Source organism: Babylonia areolata, chromosome 26 (genome assembly GCF_041734735.1).
Source record: "Babylonia areolata isolate BAREFJ2019XMU chromosome 26, ASM4173473v1, whole genome shotgun sequence".
In the NCBI taxonomy this organism is placed as follows: Eukaryota; Metazoa; Mollusca; class Gastropoda; order Neogastropoda; family Buccinidae; genus Babylonia; species Babylonia areolata.
This window is the reverse complement of record NC_134901.1, coordinates 26,873,031-26,895,530: the sequence shown is the minus strand read 5'-3', so window position 1 is coordinate 26,895,530 and position 22,500 is coordinate 26,873,031. Positions and strand designations below refer to the sequence as shown.

Genomic DNA, 22,500 nt, shown 5'->3' with positions numbered 1-22,500 from the left:
ACACTACTACTACTACTACTACTACTGTGGTTAGGTTAGTAAATCCATCAGCGGAGGACGGAATACCGACTTAAAAAGTGAAGCAGTAATAAGAAGCTGAAGCTTAATGCGTGGACCTCAGCCTCCCTTCCCTTCCCCACCCCCTCCTCTCTCTCTCTCTCTCTCTCTCTCTCTCTCTCTCTCTCTCTCTCTCAACGCGGCTCTCTCTCTCTCTCTCTCTCTCTCTCTCTCTCTCAGCACCTTGTATATTTATCAGGGAATGGTTCAAGATGTCAGCTGGCCTATGGAGAGTTGGAAAGGTGGAGGGCGGGGGACGTAAGGGAGGGAGGGTGGATGGGTGGGTGGATGGGTGGGTGGGTGTGGAGCTTGGAAGCGAAAGGACCTTATGCGCTTTCTTCCCCGCCCCCCCCCCCCCCTTTTTTTAATTTTTTTTTTTTTTTTTTATTTTTTTTTTTTTTTTTTTTTACAGTTCACAAACCAGCTAACGACAGCATAATCATGTTCATGGTTAATTCGTTGTGGTTTAAAACATCGGAGGGTGGTGGAGGAAGATTATGGGGGAAAGAACAACCACATAGAAATAAGTCAGCTATGTGGGAGGGGGTGACCCTTTATAAAAAAAAGTCTTTTAGAACTTTGCTTTTTTTTGTTGTTGTTCTTGTTTTGTTTTTTGTTCGTTTGTTTTTTTGTTTTTTTGGTTCCTTTTTGGGGGGACGTGGGGGGGCGGGGGGGTGAGAGTGGGGGGTGTGTGTTAGGGAGTAGGTGCGGACTGAGGGAGAGTGTTTTGTTGTGGTTGCTTTTGTTAAAAAAAAACGCCAAAAAACAAAACAAAAAAAAACACACAACAACAACTTTGGGTGGGTGATTTGATTGGCAAGTAATAATGATTTTAGTTTGCACTCTCCTCCCATTATCTCTGTCTGTCTCCCTCTCTCTGTCTCTCTCTATCTATCTATATATCTGTCTATCTCTCTCCATATCTGTCTGTCTTTGCCTTCAATAGCAATCTTTTCTTTGCTCACCCCACCCCACCCCCTTCTTTCTCACTCTCACTCTCTCTCTGCAAACCGCCCCCCCCCCCTTCGCCTCTCCTCCCCCCAGCCCCCCAACCCCCCTGCTATTATATATGCTCCACCACCTTCACTCTTCCTAAAGTTTCCCCGTCAGGTTCCAGGTCTGAAATGGATTGAACAGGTGAAAGACTGAAGGCCAGAAAACTCTTTGAGACCCCCCCGCCCCCCACTACCACCACCACCATCACCACTCCCGATCTCATTTCCCTCCCTCACCCACCCCCCACCCCACTCCTCTCTCTCTCTCTCTCTCCATGCCTGCCCCCCCACCCCCCTCCTCCACCCCAACCCTCCCAACCCTCCTTCCCCCTTGTTACCTGCCCGTCAGTTGTAAGAGGAACGGGTCTGGTGGGGATGCGTGAGTAACGATGTAATTCTATACATCTCTGTCATAAGAATCCCCTTGTTGAGACTGCTTTGGCCTCCGAGGGACCAAAAAGAAGCAAAAACAGAGGAAGAAGAAGAAGAAAGAAGAAGAAGAAGAAGAAGAAGAAGAAAGGTATGGAAAACATGGATAACAAAAGAGAGAGAGAGAGACAGAGAGAGAGAAAGCAAAAAGACCGACCACGTGCAACACGCTCAAATCCTGGCAGTCACAGTTGCCGACTGCCGTGCTAAGTGCTAGACACAGAGGAGATGTATCATAAATAGTCTGTGCCACAGCTTTAAAAAAAAAAATAAAAAAAAAAAAAAAAAAAACACACCCGAAACAAACCAATTTTCTAGATGCTGGCATCGTCTTCCGCGATGTTGCTCAATTTATCTCCGCACCTTCTTTGCTCTTCTCCCCCTCCCCCGCCCCCTCCCCCCCCTCCCCCCCCCCCCCCCCCCCCACTCTCTCCTTCAGCCCCTGTACCCATTTTTCTGTTTGTCTGGAACTAATAACAGTGAGGAATTGGATGATGGATTGTGTGTATGGTGTGCTGGGAGGGAGGGGGATGGGGGAGGGGGTGCGGGAGGTGAGAGAAGCATGGGGGAAGATGTAGAGGGATGTGTATGTGTGTGAACGTTTTGTCTTTTCCTTTTTTTCTTTTTTTTTTTTTCTTTCTTTCATATTGTTTTGGGGGAAAGCGGTTGTATACGAATGGGAGATGATAGTGTGGTTGGTTGGTTTGTTTTTTTTTCAGTTGAGTTCGGACTGCATGTCAGAAACTAGATGATTTGTGTTCAAAATCAACTGATCATGAAACAGAAAGGTGTGTTCCCTGTTCGTTTGTGTGTTGTCTTTGTGTGTTGTCTTCTGGGACCAGATGATGATAGTTCGTGTCTTGTACTGGACATTAAAGCTGATAACATCAGCTTCGATCTTTTAGGTTCTTCGACAAAAAAACAAAACAAAAACAAAACAAGACAAGACAAGACAAGATAAAAACAAAAAGAAAATACACACTTTGCCCCCATCTCCCTTGTTCTGCTTCCACCTCTACCCCCACACCCCCCACCCCTGCCCCTTCCGTCGTCTCCCCACCCACCCACCCACCCACCCACATCGTCAGTCAAGCCTGACGTGGCCTAATAGAAAAGCATGTGCTGTATGTGAGTTGATCTGTCAATCTGTCAGTTTGTCCTTCGTCTGTCAGAGTGTCAGCATCCATCAAGGCACAACACCCCCACATGTCTCGTCTTTCCTCTCCCCCCCCCCCCCCCCCCCCTCTTCTCCCGTCCTCCTCCTCCTCCTCCTCCTCCTCTCCCTCCTCCTCCTCCTGTACCTCTACTCCTCCTGTGCCTGTGTTCAGTCTGTGAGTTTTGCCACCTCTCTCATCAGTCCCAACTCGTCTCGTTGAGGCACCAGCAGAGGATTTTTGACGTGTCAGGCGAACCTGTTTTCAGGGGCCGCGGAAAGAGGGGAGGCCAGCCGAGAGTCCCCCCCCCCCACCCCCGACGCCCCCCCCCCCCCCCCCCCCCCCGCCCCTGTGAAAAACGGGACCATTTTGTGGGCTGTCTGTCTGTCAGTCTGCTGTGCCTGCCACACACCGGTGTCGCCACACAGAAAAAACACACCCTTCGTGTCATTTTTATCCGCCCTGATTTATTTCCACCCCCCCCCCAAGGGCACCAGTTTTCAAAGATCATTGTGGATAAACTATCTTATGTTGACCCACCTCTCTCGCTCGCTCTCTCTCTCCCTCTCTCTCTCTCTCTCTTTCTCTCTCTGTCTCTCTTTCTCTCTCTGTCTCTCTCTCTCTGTCTCATCTCTCTCTCATCTCTCTGTCTTTTTTTTGTCTTTTTTTTTTTTTTACGTGGGGTACCTAACTTTTCTTTAATGCAACTCGCTGAGTTCTTCACTGTCCTTGTCCATAGCAAAAGTTTGTTTGTTTTTTCTCCCTTGATTATAACCGTGCATACATACTATATGTTAAAGAGTGTCTTCACGTATTCAATTAAACCTATTCAATTAATAATTTTTTTTTTAAATAAATGTAAAAACAAGCAAAACAAACAAACCGTCACCGTCACCGATCCCTCAGATTCCGAATCCTTTGGGGCGCCTTCGAAGCTTTGTCAACCACCTTTCTCCAGTCCTCGCGTCTCTCGGCCGCTCTCAGGGTGTCTCTCTCAGCTCCATGCCTGTCCACTCTCGAATGTTGTCCTCCCATCTCTTCCTTTGTCTGCCTCTTCTTCTTCCTCCCCTCACTGTGCCTTATAAGATTGTTTTAGCAAGACCAGAGGAGCGTGTGACATGACCAAACCACTTCAGTTTTCGTTGTCTGGCGAGTGTTTGAAGGTCAGTATAGGGCCCGATTTCAAAAGAGAAGGCAAAAGGCAAACAAACAAACAACAACAAAAAACACCACCACAAAGCCGACTCATCACGAAGGATAGTCAGGGTGAGGAGAGTGATGGGGGTAAACAACGGAAATGTTAGCAGATAACTGGGGCAATTTTCAAACTTGTGGAACATGAAAACAGGATCATGTAAGAAAAAGGAAAAGATTATATTGTACTGCGTCACTCCTCGTATTTCGTATCTCTAAAAAGTTGTTGTTGTTTTTTTTCTCGACAACAGACGGATTAGATAGCGTTTGAACGATGAGATGGGGTGTTTGTTTGTTGTGTGTGTGTGTGTGTGTGTGTGTGTGTGTGTGTGTGTGTGTGTGTGCGTGTGTGTGTGTGTGTTTGGTTTGGTTCCGTTTTGTTTTAAAGCGTGCCGTAAATGACCCCCCCCCCCCCCCCCCCCCCGCCACCCCATCCCCTTGGAGAAAACCTTATTGGCGTCATCAGACTAACACGCCACACCGTCTTGGGGTCTCTGATTCTTTCTTTGTTCCAGAGAAGTCACTGTCGGGAGAGGAAAATAGCAAAAATAAAACCCAAAAAAAAAAAAAAAAAAACAGAAAAAAAAACCCCGACCAGTTTTGAACGAAAAACGGCACCAAGTCTAGGATCAAGAAATTCGAGCCGTCGACATCCATTATCCGGCTTTCTCATTTACGCCTCTCTTGTCAAAAACTAATCATAACGCCGGCAGATTTCGTTGCCGCTAACGGGTTCGGCGCCCGCACCCATCTGGGCCCGTTCTCAACACAATGGGCTTTTTGCCATCACCGCTTTCTTTGAAGGAGTCACGACTGCCCCGTCAGAGTTGTAACAGCCAGTTAGTAAATCAAAGCGCTTGCCCTGATAATTATCCTCGGAGCCCCCCCCACCCCCACCCCCCCTACCCACCCCCTCCCTACCCTCCCTCCCCCCCTCTCCTTCTCCCCCCTCCTCCTCCTCCGATTATGAAACTAGTTTTGTTGTTATTTCGTGTGTGTGTGTGTGTGTGTGTGTGTGTTGTGTGTGTGTGTGTGTGTGGAGGAGGAGGAGGAGAAGGTGGGTGCGCGTGCGTGTGCACATGTCTGGCAGCAATTCTCCCCCTCCCCCACCCATCCCCACATCCCCCTTTAACTCCCACTCCCCTCCCCCTCACTTTTTTTCCCTTCTGCCCCCCCCCCCCCCCCCCCCCCTCCTCCCCACGTCAGAAATTCCCGCTTGCTGCAGTAAACATGGGGCTTTTGTATTTCCCATCTCCTTGATTTGCTTTTCCTGTGAGTCCTGTTACAGAGTGTTAGTCCCTGGACGTCATCAGTGTTGGATTGCATTGTGTGGCACGGGGGTACGGTCTGTCTGGGTGCAATCCTGTCTTCATCCAGTCGTTGACTTTTGCCTTCTCTTTTGACCTACCCTTCCCACCCTTTCCCTGAATTCGTAGCCTTCTCTCCCCCCCCCACCCCCCCATCCCCGCCCCCAATACATACCCATCCTGTGAAGACCTGTGTGTGTTTGTGTGTGTCCTTGCGTGTGTTCTTGCGTGCTTTCGTGTGTGTGTGTGTGTGTGTGTGTGTGTGTGTGTGTGTCCCCTTGTCCATGTCCATGTGGTTGCTGTTGAAGAATAACAACCACACGGACCTTCAGAAATTAATACGCACACACAACAGCAGTTTGTCATTGTCAGTGCGTTTTCTTTATTACGTCCCCTTTGTCCAGCCGTATCCCTTCCCCGAGTTGTTCCAGCCTTGCTTCCCAGCTGGACTGGACTCCACTTCCCCTTCTCTCATTCCTTCCCAGTCGCCATTAAACTCCCCTCCCCCCCCCCACCCCACCCCCACCCCACCCCAACAACCAGTGCTCTCCCGCTTCCACTTTCTCATCACCCTCCCCCACCACCACCACCACCACCACCACCCTAGCCCTGCAGCCTCCCAGCATCCACGCCATTTACCATGTCATCTTCCCGTTCCAGTGTCGGGGAAACTGTCGAGGAATTGTTTTGAGTGGTAACCGATACTTATATGACTGGGTCGTTGGGGGGAGAGTGATGGCCAACGTTTAATCTCCGGGCCAGTCCTTTTGATATTCTCCCGGCTCCTAGCCCCTTTGTCGATGACCCATTACCGATGATAAATCTGGACGTCCGGCTCGCGTCGGAGCTTTGATAGTTGATTGCGAGTCGTGAAACTTTAAACCAGTTTATCAGGATATTCCTGTGACAGCTCTCTGATAATTAGAGGCCCCTCATCTTTCTCCGTCACTTCTAGAGGACGGGGGGCGTGGGGGGGGGGCGGGGGTGAGGGTGCAGGGGGGGGGGGGGAGGCTGGGTTTAAAGACCCTCTGGGGGGGATTCCCTCGTCTTCTGAGCTTCCCAGGGCCTGCCAAGAAGTGTGCAACTTTCCACACTCCCCGCCCCCTCTCCTGGGAAGGGAGGACCGACTTGAATTTATGCATATTGATAACCATCTCGTCATCACGGACTGGGAGGAGGAGGTTGAGGGGAAGGAGGATGGGTGAGAAGAAGGGAGTGGGAGTGGGGAAGGGCGAGGTGTTGATGAGAGAAGTGGGCGAAGGGGGGTTGGGCGGGGGGGGGGGGGGGGGCAGAGAGATAAGGCTTTGTGCTGATGAAGGTTCAGCATCCTTGTGTAGCTTGCAGCACATAGGTCAGGGTGACTTGAGATTTTGACTGATGAAGCGTCACTTCTGCCGCGCTGTCAGACGGACGGCCCCCGATGTCTGGCCGAGTGTGTCAGATATCCAGGAGATAAGCACTGACGCCGTCATCTCCCGCCATCCTCTCTCTCTGGACGACTCGGGTACTTGCCGAACATGCGTCCTGTGTCCAGAGCGATTTTGTTCTCAAATGAGCACTTTCTAGAATAATTAAATCGCCATATACTGTGGCTAGAATCCCAATGACAGTTTTGATTGCGTTGTCAGAAATACTGTTTTGACACACACACCTAGAATGTGTGTGTGTGTGTGTGTGTGTGTGTGTGTGTGTGTGTGTGTGTGTGTGTGTGTGTGTGATTATAGATTATTGCGCTGATGCCAGCGTCGGTGGTTTGCCCGGCAAGAAAAGGAAAAGCCATAAGATTCCATGTATAGGAGTAATATGTACATATTGTCAGGGAATACTATCATCTCATTCAGTCAAGTCAAATATGTTTCACCGTGAAAAAGATATATATATATATATATATATATATATATATATATATATATATATATATATATATATATATATATATATAAGAAGAACACACCCTTTCCTAACATTTTATATCTATCACTGACGACGCCTCACCTGATAGCGAAACCTGGCCCGTTGTCATAGAAACAAATTAAACTGGCAGCTTGGCATCACCCCCACCCACCCCCACTCCCAACCCCCGCCCCGGCCCCGCTAAGTGCTGCTTTCTGCACCCCTCCCCACCCCCTGGCTCTCCTCCTGACTTGGTGGTCCAACTGCTTCCTATTTACCGCTCGTTTCCCATATTCCGTTGTGATAGCTTGCCATAAAATGATATTCCGCGGGAGGTCTTGGCCTCGCCCTTGATGCGGAGCAGGGCTGAATCATCGGCCGTAATCAGCGCCAGCCCCGTCGACACATTAAAAGGCCGGCACGGTTCAAGATGGTGTGGTGCTATCTCTGCAGCCTCCCCAATACCTAGCAATCCCATCAAGGGGACAAGCGCGCATCTCCGCTTCTAATCACCTGCAGATGGTGGAAGAGGAGGGGCTAGGGAGAGAAATTACGACCGCATTGTTGTGAAAGGGGGGATCCCTCGGGAGGCCTCACCTTGGCCCCCACGGACACGGAGGTCCTCGCCAGCTCTGATTGGTTGAAAGTCGCCAGGGTATATCGGATCCCAGGCTGGGGCCGGCGGGGGGGTGCTATTGCTTCTGAAACGAGCTGTGTCTTGCAAATATTTCTCCAACTGTCTCCGAGATGAAGATAATGAGGAGGAGGGCTATCATAAATAAATCACCCAGAGAATGGCAGCGAGGAGAAGAAGAAATTGGGATCGGGGTGTGGGGTGGGGGGGTTGGGGGTGTGGGGGGGAAGGAGGCAGGGAGGGAGAGGGATGTCTGGATGGGTCAGGGGGCTGGAGGGGGTGGGGGGGGGGGGGGGGCAGGGGAGGAGGAGGGGAAGAGACTGGCATGAAGAATGGAAGGTGTAAAAATTTCATCTGTCTTTAATCTCGTCACGTGGGCCAGCGTCTGGATTGTTTCTGGACAGCGGTGATGGCGTCTGGAACCGACAGTCAGGATGGTCAGCTATCGCCCGTCCTTTAAACACACACACACACACACACACACACACTGGCGGCAGATAGCTCCAGCAATGAAAGTGGACGTGAAAGTTTCATGTCCCCATCCCTGAATAATTCAAGAGATAACCACCAACCCTCTGAGGAAAGCCTCTGCCATTGGAACAGACGTGTCTGCGATACCACGCGGACACTAACACAACGTGCGCGTTGGACTGCCCATTTAGTTAGCGGACACGTGCGTACAAAGATTAGCATAGCCACACGCACGCGCGTGTTTGCGTACACACACACACACACACACACACACACACACACACACACACACACACACACCTGAGAAATGATGATAGTGGATTGCTGTACAGGGACTCTAAGCTCTGTATCTCCCACCCTTTCCTTCCTTCCTGTCTTTGTTCCCCCAGCAACTCGTCCTCAGAGCAAAGCTACGATGGCCACCCACTTGACCACGTTCTCTATGCAATTAAACGACCACCGCAAGTCCTTGAGAGTCATCTAATGCACTGTGCGGGTATGCATTAGTACGATTCAGTAGAAAGCCCTTGTAAACCACCAAATACCGGGAATTAGTCAAAATTACACACGCGCGCACAAAGAACCCCCCCTCCCCCCGAAAAAGCGCCAGAGTTTGCCTGGCGAGCATCTCAAGCGAAGGGAGCGGACTGCAAGTGCCAGGAATCTGGGAGGCTTAGTGCGCCGTGCTTGGTAAAGCACCTCGGACTGGACACACGGCATGCCCGTGCCAATCCTGCCCCATCTCTCCCAAGGTTTCTCTTCCTCCTCCTCCTCCTCCTCCTCCTCCTCCTCCGCGTCCTCTGGACCTCATCCCATTCCTCTACTACAAACACGGCTCCCAGCGCAGCGGGGCCCCTGCCACCCCCACCCCCAGCCCCAGCCCTTTCAATCCCTGGGAAAAGTGACACTTTTCATTTACAGATGAAAGAAGAATGATTCTGTTAGATAAATCATCTTGCTTTATGGACCCGCAAAGACAAGGCGAGAGCCGTCTCGGAGGGGCGGGCGGGCCCAGACAAAGCCCCTGATTAGTATTCCTGGACACTGCTGCATGCGAGGAATCAACGACGGCTGATTAGACTGTTCAACTCGGGGTCGCTTCATCGGCCCATTGTCGCGGAAGGGGGTGGGGGACAGTGGGGAGAGGGGGGGGGTGAGGAGGCAGAAGATGGAGAGCAGGGATGGTGGGTGGTGGTGGGCAGAGGAGAGGAGAAGGCTTTCTTCCCAATCGCTGAATTTTTATCTCATAAGCAGACCCTCAATTAAGCATATTGGTGCCCAAAATGGGCGTCGGATTATTGGCTTTGTGGAGGTGAGGGGGGTTTAGGGAGGTGGAGTGGAGGAGGGGGGGAGGTCAGGGGAGGCAATTGGCGTGATGCCTCCTCGTCTCATAATATCTGTCTCTTCGCAACTCATCGCCTGCCTCTTATGAGCTCCTGCTGGAGACAGGCAAGGCAAGGCGAAGCGAGGCAAGGCAAGGCAAGGCAAGACAGGGCAAAGGGGGCAGGGCAGTGGTAATAAGGCCAGGTTTTTGTCATGGGGGGAGTGGCAGGGAGGGTGGGGAGAGTTATTGTATGCAAATGGCTATTGTTTCTCCCCAGGCTCGTCTTCTTCGCAGGGTCGCTGCTATGAATATTTCCTTCAATTAGTCACACATCCGTTAAACCTGACACGGGCAGCAGCTGTCTGTATTGCCTATTAATTGTGTTACGTTTTTTCGGCCTGGACGGGCGTGCACCGCGCGATTGGCTGTGTCGCGAGAAGGACGGTCCGTTGGCGAAATGTCACGTCATCTTCTTGGCAGGGGGGGGGGGGGGGGGGGGGGGCCGGGGGGGGTGGGGGGGGGGCGGAGGGGGGGGGTGTTGAGGAAGCGAGGGGGGGGGCAAGAAAACGTGTCCTTCCACCTGCTTCTTATGAAGACTTCACGCTCGTAATTGAATCACTTTGCAAAGATTGTTAAAAACCGTATAAAAAAGAAACAAAAAAACAAAACACCTAACAATAACATAAAATAAAAAAAAAGAAAACATGCAGTTTAATGTCCAGCCGACCGCAAGGAGGTCAGTTCAGGGCTGAAATAGGAAGTGTGTGTGTGGGGGGGGGGAGGGAGGTGGGGAGTGGGATGGGGGGGGGGAAGAAGAGAAAGATATACTTTTTTTAAAACCCGAAAGGATAGAGATGGAGCCAGTGCCTGCATGATTGTAATTTATTATGAATCATTCATTGTTGAAATTCAATCCGACTGTGACCAGACACTGTACACGATAGCTCCTTCAACATCCAGCCGTGAAAACGCCCCTGAAAAGAAAGAAAGGAAGATTTAGAAAGGGGGGAAAAAAGGGGGGGAGGGGGGGGGGGGGGGGGCGGGAGGGGAACGTAAAACAAAGGACAGAGATGGAGTGATAGTACCAGTACCTCCACCACATGGTTATGAAGCATTCGTTCTTGAAATTTAATCAGGTTGTAGCACACACACACACACACACACACACACACACACACACACACACACACAAGCAGACGGGGCCACTTCCTTCAACAACTGTCCGTGAGAAAGGCCCGGGATGTGCACAGATGCTGTCACGTCTGTATCATTTTCACCCCGCACCCCGCCCAGCAGCAGCAGCGAAGCAGCCTCAAGGGCAATAACTTCATACAGCGCCCCCCCCTGGGGACGACGACGCCAGAGTGATATTTCCTGACACCAATCAAGATGGCAGCACCTGGGAGTGTGGGAGGAGACCCACACAATCTGCGAGGGCCATGAAATTTTTATCGGGCCGACTGGCCAATAAATTCAAAACTGAGGGTCCTGGGAGGGAGGTAAGGTGGGGGGGATGGCGATTTCAGAGCCGTGTTATCGGGGTGTTGTTATCGGGGTGTTATCGCGCGGGGTGGCTGGACAATGCAGTGTCCTGTGGTGCCAGCAATTAGGCACGGGGGCTCTGGACTGCTGGATCATAAACATGTGGCTCGCGTTGCCTGTCATCCCCCCGCGAGGCCGTAATGAATTGGACGTCAGAGGCCCTACAGGCAGGCACGACCACCACACCTCACTGAGAGGCTTAGTGAGGATGGGAGCATCTCTCTCGTGGATGGGGGTTTTGGGGAGGAGGGCGGGGGGGGGTTGGACAGTCGGCCCTTGCCTAATCATGGAGGGTTTCTTTTCTTCTTTATCCTCTTCTTTCTCGTTTCCTTCTTCTTCTTCTTCTTCTTCTTCTTCTTCCTCCTCCTAGCTGCCATGCCATGATGAATGAAAAATTGAATGTATGTGTATGTGTGAACAGTAAGTGCGTGTGTGTGTTTGTGTGTGTTTGAGTGTGTGGGCGTGAATGTGTACGTATGTCTTTGTTGCTTGTTTTATAATTTTGTGTGTGTGTGTGTGTGTGTGTGTGTGTGTGTGTGTGTGTGTGTGTGTGCGTGTGTGTGTGTGTGTGTGTGTGTGTGTGTGTGTGTAAGTACCTATGTACATGTAATGTACCAATTGTTCCAGTTTTTCATCGCTTTGTTACCTTTAATAGACTATTCAAGTTCCTATTCTTATTCGTCGTTCTTATTATTTTATTTTATTTCAGTTTATTTCTTTATTTTTATGTTTTGTGTCGTTCGTTCTTTATTTTTTATGTCGTTAAATGGGCAGAATTGTAAAAAGGCCTTTACTGTGCCTAATTCTTTACCCATTAAAGATTCAATCAATCAATCAATCCTCCTCCTCCTCCTTCTCCTTCTCTTCATCCTCGTTTCCTGCTTCTTCTTCTTCCTCCTCCTCCTCCTCCTCTTCCTCCTCCTCCTCCTCTTCATCCTCGTTTCCTGCTTCTTCTTCTTCTTCTCGTTTGTGGGCAATTTGAGATTTGGATTCCCAGTATGATCATGGAGAGTGGTTGTGGTGGTAGTTCCATTCATTTTTTGCTGTAGTCCAGTTCTTGATTTTTGTTTGTTTGCCTGTTTGTTGTTTGGTCAGTTTAAGTGTGGTGTTTATTGGCTCCCCAAAAACAACAACAACACACACACGAAAAGAAAAAGAAAACACCAACCGCGCATTCGGTTTTTATGGAAATTTGGAGATTTAACGAACAAACAAACAAACAAAATACTATGGGACTGGCATATCCCTTTGGATATTTGCAGTCCTAGCGTTTCCATGAACCATATTTGGAGAGAGTTGATGATGTGGTTCGGCGTAGCAGCATGCCATGGAGAAGAAAAAAAAAGTGACGACTTTATGGTATGACCACCCAGAGAGACCGACAGACACAGCAGATTTGCAGGTGGTGACGGATTGGTGGGAAGAGGGGGAAGGGGGTGAGGGGCTGGGGTGGGGGTGTGTGTGGAGGGGGGAGGGCATGGCATCACTGCGGGTTTGGTTTGTGGCAGCACAGACAGACAGACAGACAGAGGACAAAAGCGTGTTGACCATCCCTGGGAAAGCGACCAGCCTGGGCGGGATGGAATTGCTGCCCCTCGGGAGATGAGGGGGTCCACGAGGGGTGACCCTGGCACCATGTATCAAGTTCAATATGACAGAGTTATGGCCGCCGCTGGTCCACCTTTTCCTCCTCCTCCTCCTCCTCCTCTTCCTCTTCCTCCTCCTACCCCCCCAGCCCTTTCTCCCCTCCCCTCCCCTCCACCTCTCCCTCCCTGCTTCTCTGTCATCTTTCTTCTTCCTTCTTCGTTTCCTTCTTCTTTATTTCCTTCATTTTTTTTTTCTTCGTCTCTTTCTTCTTCTTCTTCTTCTTCTTCTTCACCCCTAGATACCCCGGCCTTTTTTCTCATGTCGTCCCACCACCACTGCACCTACCCTACCCCACGTCCACCCCACTCCACCCCGCCCTCTGCGATGTCTGTTTCTTGTAACAGGTTTTTCGTTTCCTGCTTTGCTCTTCTGCTAGGTCTGTTTGTGTGTGTGTGTGTGTGTGTGTGTGTGTAATATATATATATATATATATATATATATATATATATATATATATATATATATGTATTATCCTTCCCAGTATACACGCTCTCCACCCTCCCCTCCCCGTCCTCTTGGGTGGTACGGGTGATTTTTTTTTTTTTTTTTTTTCTTTTTTTTTTCCGGGGAAGTTGCGGCGGGGGTAAAGCAGAGTAGGGTGAGGGATTGGGTAGGAATAGACGAAAGGCGGAGACAGAGCACGCACTGTTTCTGTCAATTTTTTTTTTTTTTTTTTTTTTTTTGGGGGGGGGGGGGGTGAGGGGGATTGTTTTATACTTTGTTGTTCTTTGTTTGTTTGTTTCCTTTGTTTCTTTGTTTCCCTTCTGATTTTTTTTCTTCTTCTTCTTGTTCTTTACACGTACATACATTCTTCCTTGGAAAAATCCTTTTAGAGGGGACAGACTGTATCGACTGACGGTTTCTGTGGCATGAGATTGCTACGCACGGTAAATGGAATTTTGTTTTCGGGTTGTACAATTCCTGTTTGGATTTTTCGAGGTTTCCTTAGAACGGGGGGAAAAAATGAAGGTTATACACTGCTTAGGCATACTTTTTTTCTTTATATATATATATATATATATATATATATATATTTATATATATATATATATATATATATATATATAACACCAGTAGCAGCTGGGCTCGGTGGATGGTATGTTTATCTTGTAGCTGTTTGACTGTGTCAAAGGATCAATATGGTTTCAGGGGGGGCGGGGTGGGGGGGTGGGGTAGGGGGTTCTTCCAAAGACAAAAAAGAAATTGCATATGATCTATTTCAAAGTAACTCATTCATCGAGGGGGGGGGGGCAAAAAAGCTACACACACACACACACACACACACACACACACACACACACAGGGATTGATTCCCGCACAGAACAACCCCCTCCCCTGCACCCACACCCATACCTTCCCCAGCCCAAACCGCTCCCCACCCCATCCCTCCATCCAGTCGTTTTTTTGTGTTTTTTTTCCCCTCTTTTTTTTCTTCTTTTTTCTTCTTTCTTTCTTTTTTTTTTCTTTTTCTTTTTTTTTAAATCCTCCCACACTTTGAGTCAACTGTGCAAGGCGAAGAAGAAGACGACTCAATCTGTGATGAGAGGACCCACTTTGTGTTTTTGAGACCACTGTGACGAGGGGCTCACCCCGCCAATCCAATCCAATCCAATCCAATCCAATCCAGTCCACAGTGGATCAGTCGTCTAGTGTACTGTCTCTGTACAGACAAGTAGCCCATGCCTTCCTGCTTGTACTGACCATGGAGCACCCCGTTCAGTATCAGTATCAGTATCAGTATCAGTAGCTCAAGGAGGCGTCACTGCGTTCGGACAAATCCATATACGCTACACCACATCTGCCAAGCAGATGCCTGACCAGCAGCGAAAAATGTAAGGGCTCGTCCGGGATCAGCTCAGTGGTACCGGACCAGCTTACAAGCCTGCCTGCATTGGTTCCGGCATTTGCATACTGGCCACTTCTCTGTGTGTGTGTGTGTGTGTGTGTGTGTGTGTGTGTGTGTGTGTGTGTGTGTGTGTGCAAAACTGAACTGAACTTCATCTGACTTTTTTTTTCTTTTCTTTTCTTTTCTTTTTACTTTCTTTTGTTGTTTGTTTTTCTATTTTTTTCTTTTTCTTCAAGGAGGCTTTGGAAGTACAGACACATAAAATGTTTGGGAGGTGGAGTAAGGAAGGGATGGTGGGGGTGGGGGTGGGGAGGGAGGTCGGGGGGGGGGAAGGTTTTTTTTTTTATCTCTCCCGACTTTTTGTTTTATTTGGGGGAGGGGGGGTGAGTTGGTGGGGGTTGGGATGGGGAGGGAGACTAGTGTTTTGGGTTGTGTGTGTTTTGTATGTGCGAGTGTTGTTGTTTGTGTTGCGCTTTGTTTGCTTTGGGGGTTCTCTTTTTTTTTTTGTCCTTCTTTGTTTCCTTCTTTCTTCTTCTCCTTCTTCTCCTTCTTCTTCTCCTTCTTCTCCTTCTTCTTCGTTGAGCCTCCAGAGAGGTACATAAGTGAAAGTGTATAAGAGAGAGAGAGAGAGACAGAGAGAGAGAGAGAGACAGAGAGAGAGACAGAGAGAGAGAGGTACACCAGACAGAAACAGAAGTATAAATTTTAAAAAAATTAAAGAAGAAAAAAAAAACGGTGGGGTAGGGAGAGGGGGGTGGCGGGTGTACGGTTCTAGAAGGGTTTTGTGGCAAGTAAAAGAGGAAGAAGAAGAAACGAAGGGAGTAGAGGCTGAGTATAGTGTGTATGTGTGTGTGTGGCGGGTGTGTGTGTGTGGGGGGGGGGGGGCGGAAGAGGATGTGGGGAGGGAGGTGGGAAGCCAACGGTGGTGGTGGTGGTGGTGGTGGTGGTGGTGGTGGTTCCGCCATTTCCATAATTCCACACACACACACACACACACAGCGATAGCATCGGGCGCGCTGCAGTTGTCAAATTGCAGGGGCCGGGGGTGTTGAAAAGCGCACTATCTCTCCGCGAGATCGCTCCGAAGCATCTTCCATCAAAAGCTTATTTGCATGGATCATTTGTGGGGAGGCTGCAGCTGCCGTCTGGAACTGGGGGGTGGGGGTGGGGGGAAGGGGGGAGGGGGTGCGTGCGTGATGGGTGGTGAGTGAGTAAGTGAGGTGGATGGGGGATAGGAGGAGGGATTTTTTTTTTTTTTTTGAGGAGAGGTGGGGTAAGTGAGTGAGGAGGAGGAGTGAGGACTGTTGGTTGGTGGTGGTGGTGGTGGTGGTGGGGGTGTTTAGGCATCTTGAAATTTTGACGCCTGTCAGCATGTTTCGTGGCACCGTGGAATGTTGCGGCTCTCAGACTTTTTTTTTTCCCCCTCTCTTGTCTTCTCTCTCTCTCTCTCTCTCTCTCTCTCTCTCTCTCTCTCTGATTCTGTCTCCGTGCTTGTCTACCCCTTCACACTGATATTCACTCTCTGTCACGCACGCTCGCGCGCGCGCACACACACACACACACACACACACACACGTGCATACACACACACGTGCAAACACACACACACACACACATGTGCATACACACACACGTGCAAACACACACACACACACGTGCATACACACACATCCATACAGCACGCGTGCACACACGTAAACCCGGACACGCACGCACACACGCAAAACGTGAGAAATGGACAGAGTGGACAGACAGAAAGACAGACAGACAGAGGTGAGAAATGAGAAAAGTGCAGACACTATTTTCGAGTGAACCTGTGATTGATGACACAAGTTTTGTTCTTTCTACCTCCACCCCCCCCCCCCCTTCCCCGTCCTCTACCTCCCACCCTCCTCCACCCCCAACCTCTTTCTCCCCTCTCGCTCCCCCCCCCCCTTCCTCTTTCAATTTCCCCCCCTTCCAATAGAGACCACTGCACTCAATAAATCAATGGCCCCAGCTTTCTTCACGTTCTCTGGGAAGATGACGGGATTGGATGAATGTTCTCACCAGGCGGAGACTTGCAGTGGAAAATGGACCTTGCTTGGGGATTTTTTTTTTCTTTTCTTTTCTTTTCTTTTTCTTTTCTTTCTTTTTTTTTCTCATCTTCCATTATCTCCAGCTTCTCCGTGTGGCTTGCCAGTTGAATTTCATCGTTCATACATTTTCACACTGTTCATACACACATTCACATCAGGATTTGCTTCCAGAAGCAAACATTGACTAATGAATGTCTTCAATCCCCCCCCCCCATACCCCCCCCCCCCCCCCCCCCCCCCCCCCCACCTCCCACTCCATTAAAAAAAAAAAAAAAAGAAGAAGAAGATAAGGTTGGATGCATATTTGAAATACCTTTGCTTGCAAACTGTGACAAGCTTTCGCGTTCCTATTTAGTTCTCTCGCCAACACCTTTACTGACACTGAAGGTAGCGGATTCCAAGAGCAAGTATTTATTTCAAGACGATGATGTGTAATTTTCTGCCGAAAATTATGATTTTCCATGAAAGCCAAGATGTTTGTTTTGATATATAGGTGCGGAGGCTTTCGCTTTTGCTGATGAGAAATTAGGAGAGAAACAGTAAGAGTTATCGCAGTTGTGTGAAAGTTGTGTGCACATATTTTGTTTAAGGGAGTGAAAGTTATTGTATATTTTCATTTCATATTCAGCACTTTCAATCTCATGTTCGTTTCTTTTCATGGAGCTTGTTTCTTCTTTGGTTGTTCAACTGGCTAGTTAATTGCCTGTTCACTGCCGTTATATTGAGTATCATGATGGCCTTCTTATGTTACGATTTTGATTGTTGTGCGTGTATGTTGTTGTAGTGTTGTAGATGATTAATTATTCTTCTCACCCAAAGGGTGAAGGTTAATTGCAGTGATGTCATTGAAATCTCTCTCTCTCTCTCTCTCTCTCTCTCTCTCTCTCTAGTGTATTCTGTTATTTTTCTTTATTCTCTTTCTTTCTCTTTTTTGTTTGTTTGTTTGCTGTTTTTTGTTTGTTCGTTTTGTATAAAAACTATCTCATTTTCTTTCTTTTGTTTACTATACTTCTGCTAAATATTTTCACGTGCTTTTGGTACTTTCTTTACGTTAAAAAAAGATTATGTTTTGCTGAATGAATTCTACGCTAAAGAGTTGGGTTTTTGTTGTTTTTTTTTTTTTTCTTAATGATAAGAGCGACTAAAAATACATGGACAACGTGCTGAAAACGTTTCTGGAGTGATCATGCACTGTTTAATATTCTTGTTTATCTCGTATGCTTGGGAGTGATGGGTTTCTTCTAAAGTAAAGCGAGTACAGTCATATGTAGAATGTCAGAAGAGAAAACCAAGATACTGCCTTCACTCTCGATAAAGGAAAATAACTGAAATACAATAAATGTTGAAACAGGGTTTTTTTGTGACAGTTATAGAGATAAAACATAGACATAAAGTTTATAACGTAAGCCCTGTAGTTTCACTGCAGTTGGGTTTTTGTTTTTTGTTTTTTGTTTTTGTTTGTTTGTTTGTTTTTTGTTGTTGTTGTTTTTTTGGGGGGGTTTGTTTGTTTTTGTTTGTTGTTGTTGTTGTTTTTTTGGGGGGGGTTGTTTTGTTTGTTTTTTTGTCAGAAACAGCGCATTCTTTTAGATATGAAAAAAAAAGTTTTCTTAGACACACCGTGTCATGTTCCTAGTCACAAACTTTGCACCTTCCTCGGTTGCTTTGCTTCTGTTTTAATTAAGAACACATTCTTCTTTTCAAAGACATCAAAGACATACTCATTATCTCAAAACTCATAATCTAACCCTGGATTTTTTTTTTTTCTGTTACCATTTATGGCACTATATTGTAACCATTACTAATTAAATTTTTTGTTCTTTTATTATTTTATTTTTTTCTTTTTTTTCTAAAAAAAAAAAAAAAAAAAAACTTATGCCCATGGTCACCACCAAATTCTAACCTAACCCCAATTGTTTTTCTCCTCTTTTCAGTTCTGGAACGGTCGCAGTACGCGTGTGATGACCCCTTCTTTAAGCACAAATGTCGCTTTTGTCACAAGGTGTTTGGCAGTGATAGCGCTCTTCAGATCCATGTGCGATCTCATACCGGTGAGTACCGACCGCCCTTGGGGGCGTCTCCCCTCTCTTTGCCTCGCTCTCTCTTGCTGCACGCATAGTTTAGAGTGGTATCATTATTACTATTACTATCATTATTATTATTATTATTATTATTATTAATTATTACCATGAGCAGTTAACGCCTAATCTTTGAAAATAAGCTCTTAGGCGTTTACAAATACAAACACATACGTGAATATTCAAAAAGGAAAAAAACTGAACACAAGATTCCAAACATATATATATATATATATATTGTATTTTGTATTTCTTTTTATCACAACAGATTTATCTGTGTGAAATTCGGGCTGCTCTCCCCCAGGGAGAGCGCGTCGCTAGTACTACAGCGCCACCCTTTTTTTTTTTTTTTTTTTTTTTTTCCCCTGCGTGCAGTTTTATTTGTTTTTCCTATTGACGTGGATTTTTCTACAAAATTTTGCCAGGAACAACCCTTTTGTTGCCGTGGGTTCTTTTACGTGCGCTAAGTGCGTGCTGCACACGGGACCTCGGTTTATCGTCTCATCCGAATGACTAGCGTCCAGACCACCACTCAAGGTCTAGTGGAGGGGGAGAAAATATGGGCGACTGAGCCGTGATTCGAACCAGCGCGCTCAGATTCTCTCGCTTCCTAGGCGGACGCGTTACCTCTAGGCCATCACTCCATATATATATATATATGGTGCTTTTATCCCCTGACAAGCATATTATTGTCATTATCATTTCGTTTTGTCAACGAGTCTTCAAACTAGTGTTTTCAGTTATAGTAGTAGTAATGATAATAATAATGATGATGATGATGATAATGATAATAGTAATGATAACAATGATGGTAATAATAATAATAAACAGTGAATAGTGGACATAGCGAATCACAAGTCTGTAAATGACGGTAACATACCATTACGAGAATCAATGAACAGTTGATGTAATTGATGGGAAGATATTGCGACGAGAATAAACGATCATTATTATTCTTAATGAGGAAAAGAAAAGTCTAATCAAACAAGGTTTTTTTTTGTTTTTGTTTTTTGTTATTTTTTGTTTTGTTTTGTGCTTGTTTTTTTTATTTATTTTTTTGTGCCTGTTTTTTGTTGGTTTTTTTTTCAATAGAAAAAAGAAGATAGCGATAAAAATCGAAATTGCTTTGATTGATTTGATAAAAGTCTATAAATGCTGAATATGACATTCATTATTATCAGTATTAGTATTATTGTTATCATTATTATCGTCATCATCATCATCATCATCATTATTATTATTATTATTATTATTGTCATTAGCACCATCATTGTTATAAGCACCATCATCATCATCGTCTTCATAATCATCATCATCATCATTGTGACAGTGTTTATTCCCTTTCAAAATCGGATATTTATTTTTGTCACCATAATTATGATCGCACATTTGCAGAAAGAAACTGTTTCTGAAACAGGGTGCGTACAAACAGATTGGCCCTGTGTGGTCCGGCTGGACTATAAGCAGCGAGGATAAGAATAATAAATAAGGCACAAACAGGTGATATTTAGTGGCGATGTGCAGTGAACATTTCTTTATGAAGAAGCAAAGTGACTCACTGCATCGATTAGAAATGTGTCCTTTATTTAAGCAGATTACTTGTCCATCTATATGATTTGAGGTGGGGGTTTTTTTCTTTTACTTTGTCATCATAATATTTGGAAATTAATCATACTACATGCATACTAACTATGCGTGGTTAATGCACATTTTTTTCTTGAAATTTTACTCTATCTGTTTCAACGTACCAGTGGAACAAACAGTGATGGCTAGTTGCGTCATATCAATAGTAAACTTTACTGAGTTAACATAAAAGATCATTATAGTTTTACTGTTTTTTACTGATTTTTTTTTAACCTGACTTGAAAATCTTTCCCATTTATCAGGGACAAGGTAACATTGACAATGAAAACCGGTTTTCTTACAACTTTCGGGGGGGTGGGGGTGGGGGGGGGGGGTACATATTGAGTTAGTGCAAGCGCAAGTTTTGTACAATGTTGAATTATCGAGAGATCATGAAGTTAAAAAAAAAATTTTTTTAAACTACTTCCGTCTGCCAACTCCGCTTTGTTTATGATTTATTTTTAAGACCAGGTTGCAACCAAAGTTAACTGTTTTCGCTGCATATTCATTGTTTTATTTTGTTATATTACCATGTTTTATTCCACCACCCCCACTCGGTGAAAGTCCTGTTTCCCTTGTTGGTCTCCCTTCATTATTGTAACAGTTCAGTTTTACGCAATGCAGGCATCAATCATATTACGATTATTACTATTAAATAACGGCTACACGAACTGACAAGAAATGGCATAGACACTTCGTAAGCAAACAAACAAACAAACAAAACAAAACCACACACACACACACACACACACACACACACACACACACACACACACACACACACACAAAGCAGTTCATGTTTCACAGGTATTTTCCACGGCCTATGTGAATGTTCACAATTTTATTTATGAAGCAAGTTTGAAAAAAAAACAAAAAAACATCGCCCACTCAAATCCTTGCACGTTCTGTTGACTGAGGCGCCCAGTTGTTGACGTCATTAGTGGAACGAACAGTCTGGGTCTCTAGAAAGGCGAGACAAAGAGGGCGTATTATGGGTGGGTGAGGGGGGGGGGGGGTATAAGAGGGGTGCTTGGCAAGGTGGGTTTTTTTTTTTTTGGGGGGGGGGGGGGGTTGTGGGTTTGTTTTGTTTAGTTTGTTTTTTTCGTTGAATATTAATGAGCAGAAGCCTTGTAGCCCAGACCCCCTTGACAAACGGTGACGGCATGCCTGGTCCCAGCAGGTACAAAAGAACCATCACACCTCATACTCGTGTAATGCCCAGCGGCACACGGAAAGAACAGTGACACAAGACAGTTGTTTGCTGAAGGCGCTTGATTCCGACAGGGCTGATAAGTTATGCGTCGCGCATAATTAGTGTTCCGAATTGTCCTCGTCGTGTTTTTGACGTGCGTCGCAAGTTGTCAGTAAATTGACAAGTCACGCGAGCTTCCTTTTAAAAATCTTTTTTTTTTTTTTTTTTTTTGCGTAAAAAGGGTATACTCTAAGACTATCGCGTGGTGCTGACGTTCAGATTGCACACAATTTGGGGTGGGTGGGGGGGGGGGGGAATAATGGTGGGTGTTTCGCCTGTACCGTGTTGTGTGTACTTGGAATTGCTTCGTGCAAACTGGTATTTTTGTGTACCATTCTGGTTGAGTGTAAAAATTTACTGTTCATGTGCCATGATCATGTCTTTGCCACGTCTTTGTGTACCCAGAGAACCGTGTGGTAAACAATTTACCCTTAGGGCCTCCATCGGTTATTGGCTTGTTCTGAAAGGCTTGAGGTTTGATGCCAGAGGGGGGGGGGGGGGGGGCGGGGGGGCGGGGTTGATGATGGAGGGGGTTTAAATGAAATAGGACAGGGAGGCAAAATTAAACTTAAGGCTTGGGATTTGACGCGAGAAATTATTATAGGAGAAGAATAAAATACCACCAGCAAAGAAAAAAAAAAAAAGAAAGACACACAGAATTAACGGAGGCTTGAGTTTGTTTTTGTTTTTAATCTATCCGAGAACTATTATTGCGGGGGGGCGGGGGGGGGGGGAGGAAATGAGTGGGGAGGTAGAACTAACTTGCGAAAATTAACCGCACGTAACGTTTCACGTGTACACACACACACACACACACACACACACACACTTTTTTTTTTCTCCACAACACTGTTCTTTTCTGTCCACTGGAGAGAGACAGAGACAGTACAGAGAGAGAGAGAGGCGAGGAAGGTGAGGTGGGGGTGGGGGTGAGGGTGTGAGAGGGGGGGGGGATACACAGCATGTGGGTGGCTGGCTG

The 22,500-nt window shown here is 46.6% G+C and overlaps 1 protein-coding gene across 3 annotated transcripts in view; it reads left to right on the top strand.

Annotated features, from left to right (window-relative positions):
• LOC143300451 (uncharacterized) overlaps positions 1 to 22,500 on the top strand; it is a 132,697-nt gene that overhangs the window by 92,217 nt on the left and 17,980 nt on the right. For all 3 annotated transcript variants that reach the window (XM_076614137.1, XM_076614135.1, XM_076614136.1), the window contains exon 3: positions 18,503 to 18,619. In XM_076614137.1, coding sequence (XP_076470252.1) covers positions 18,503 to 18,619 — 117 coding nt within the window. The remainder of the gene's footprint in view (positions 1 to 18,502; positions 18,620 to 22,500) is intronic.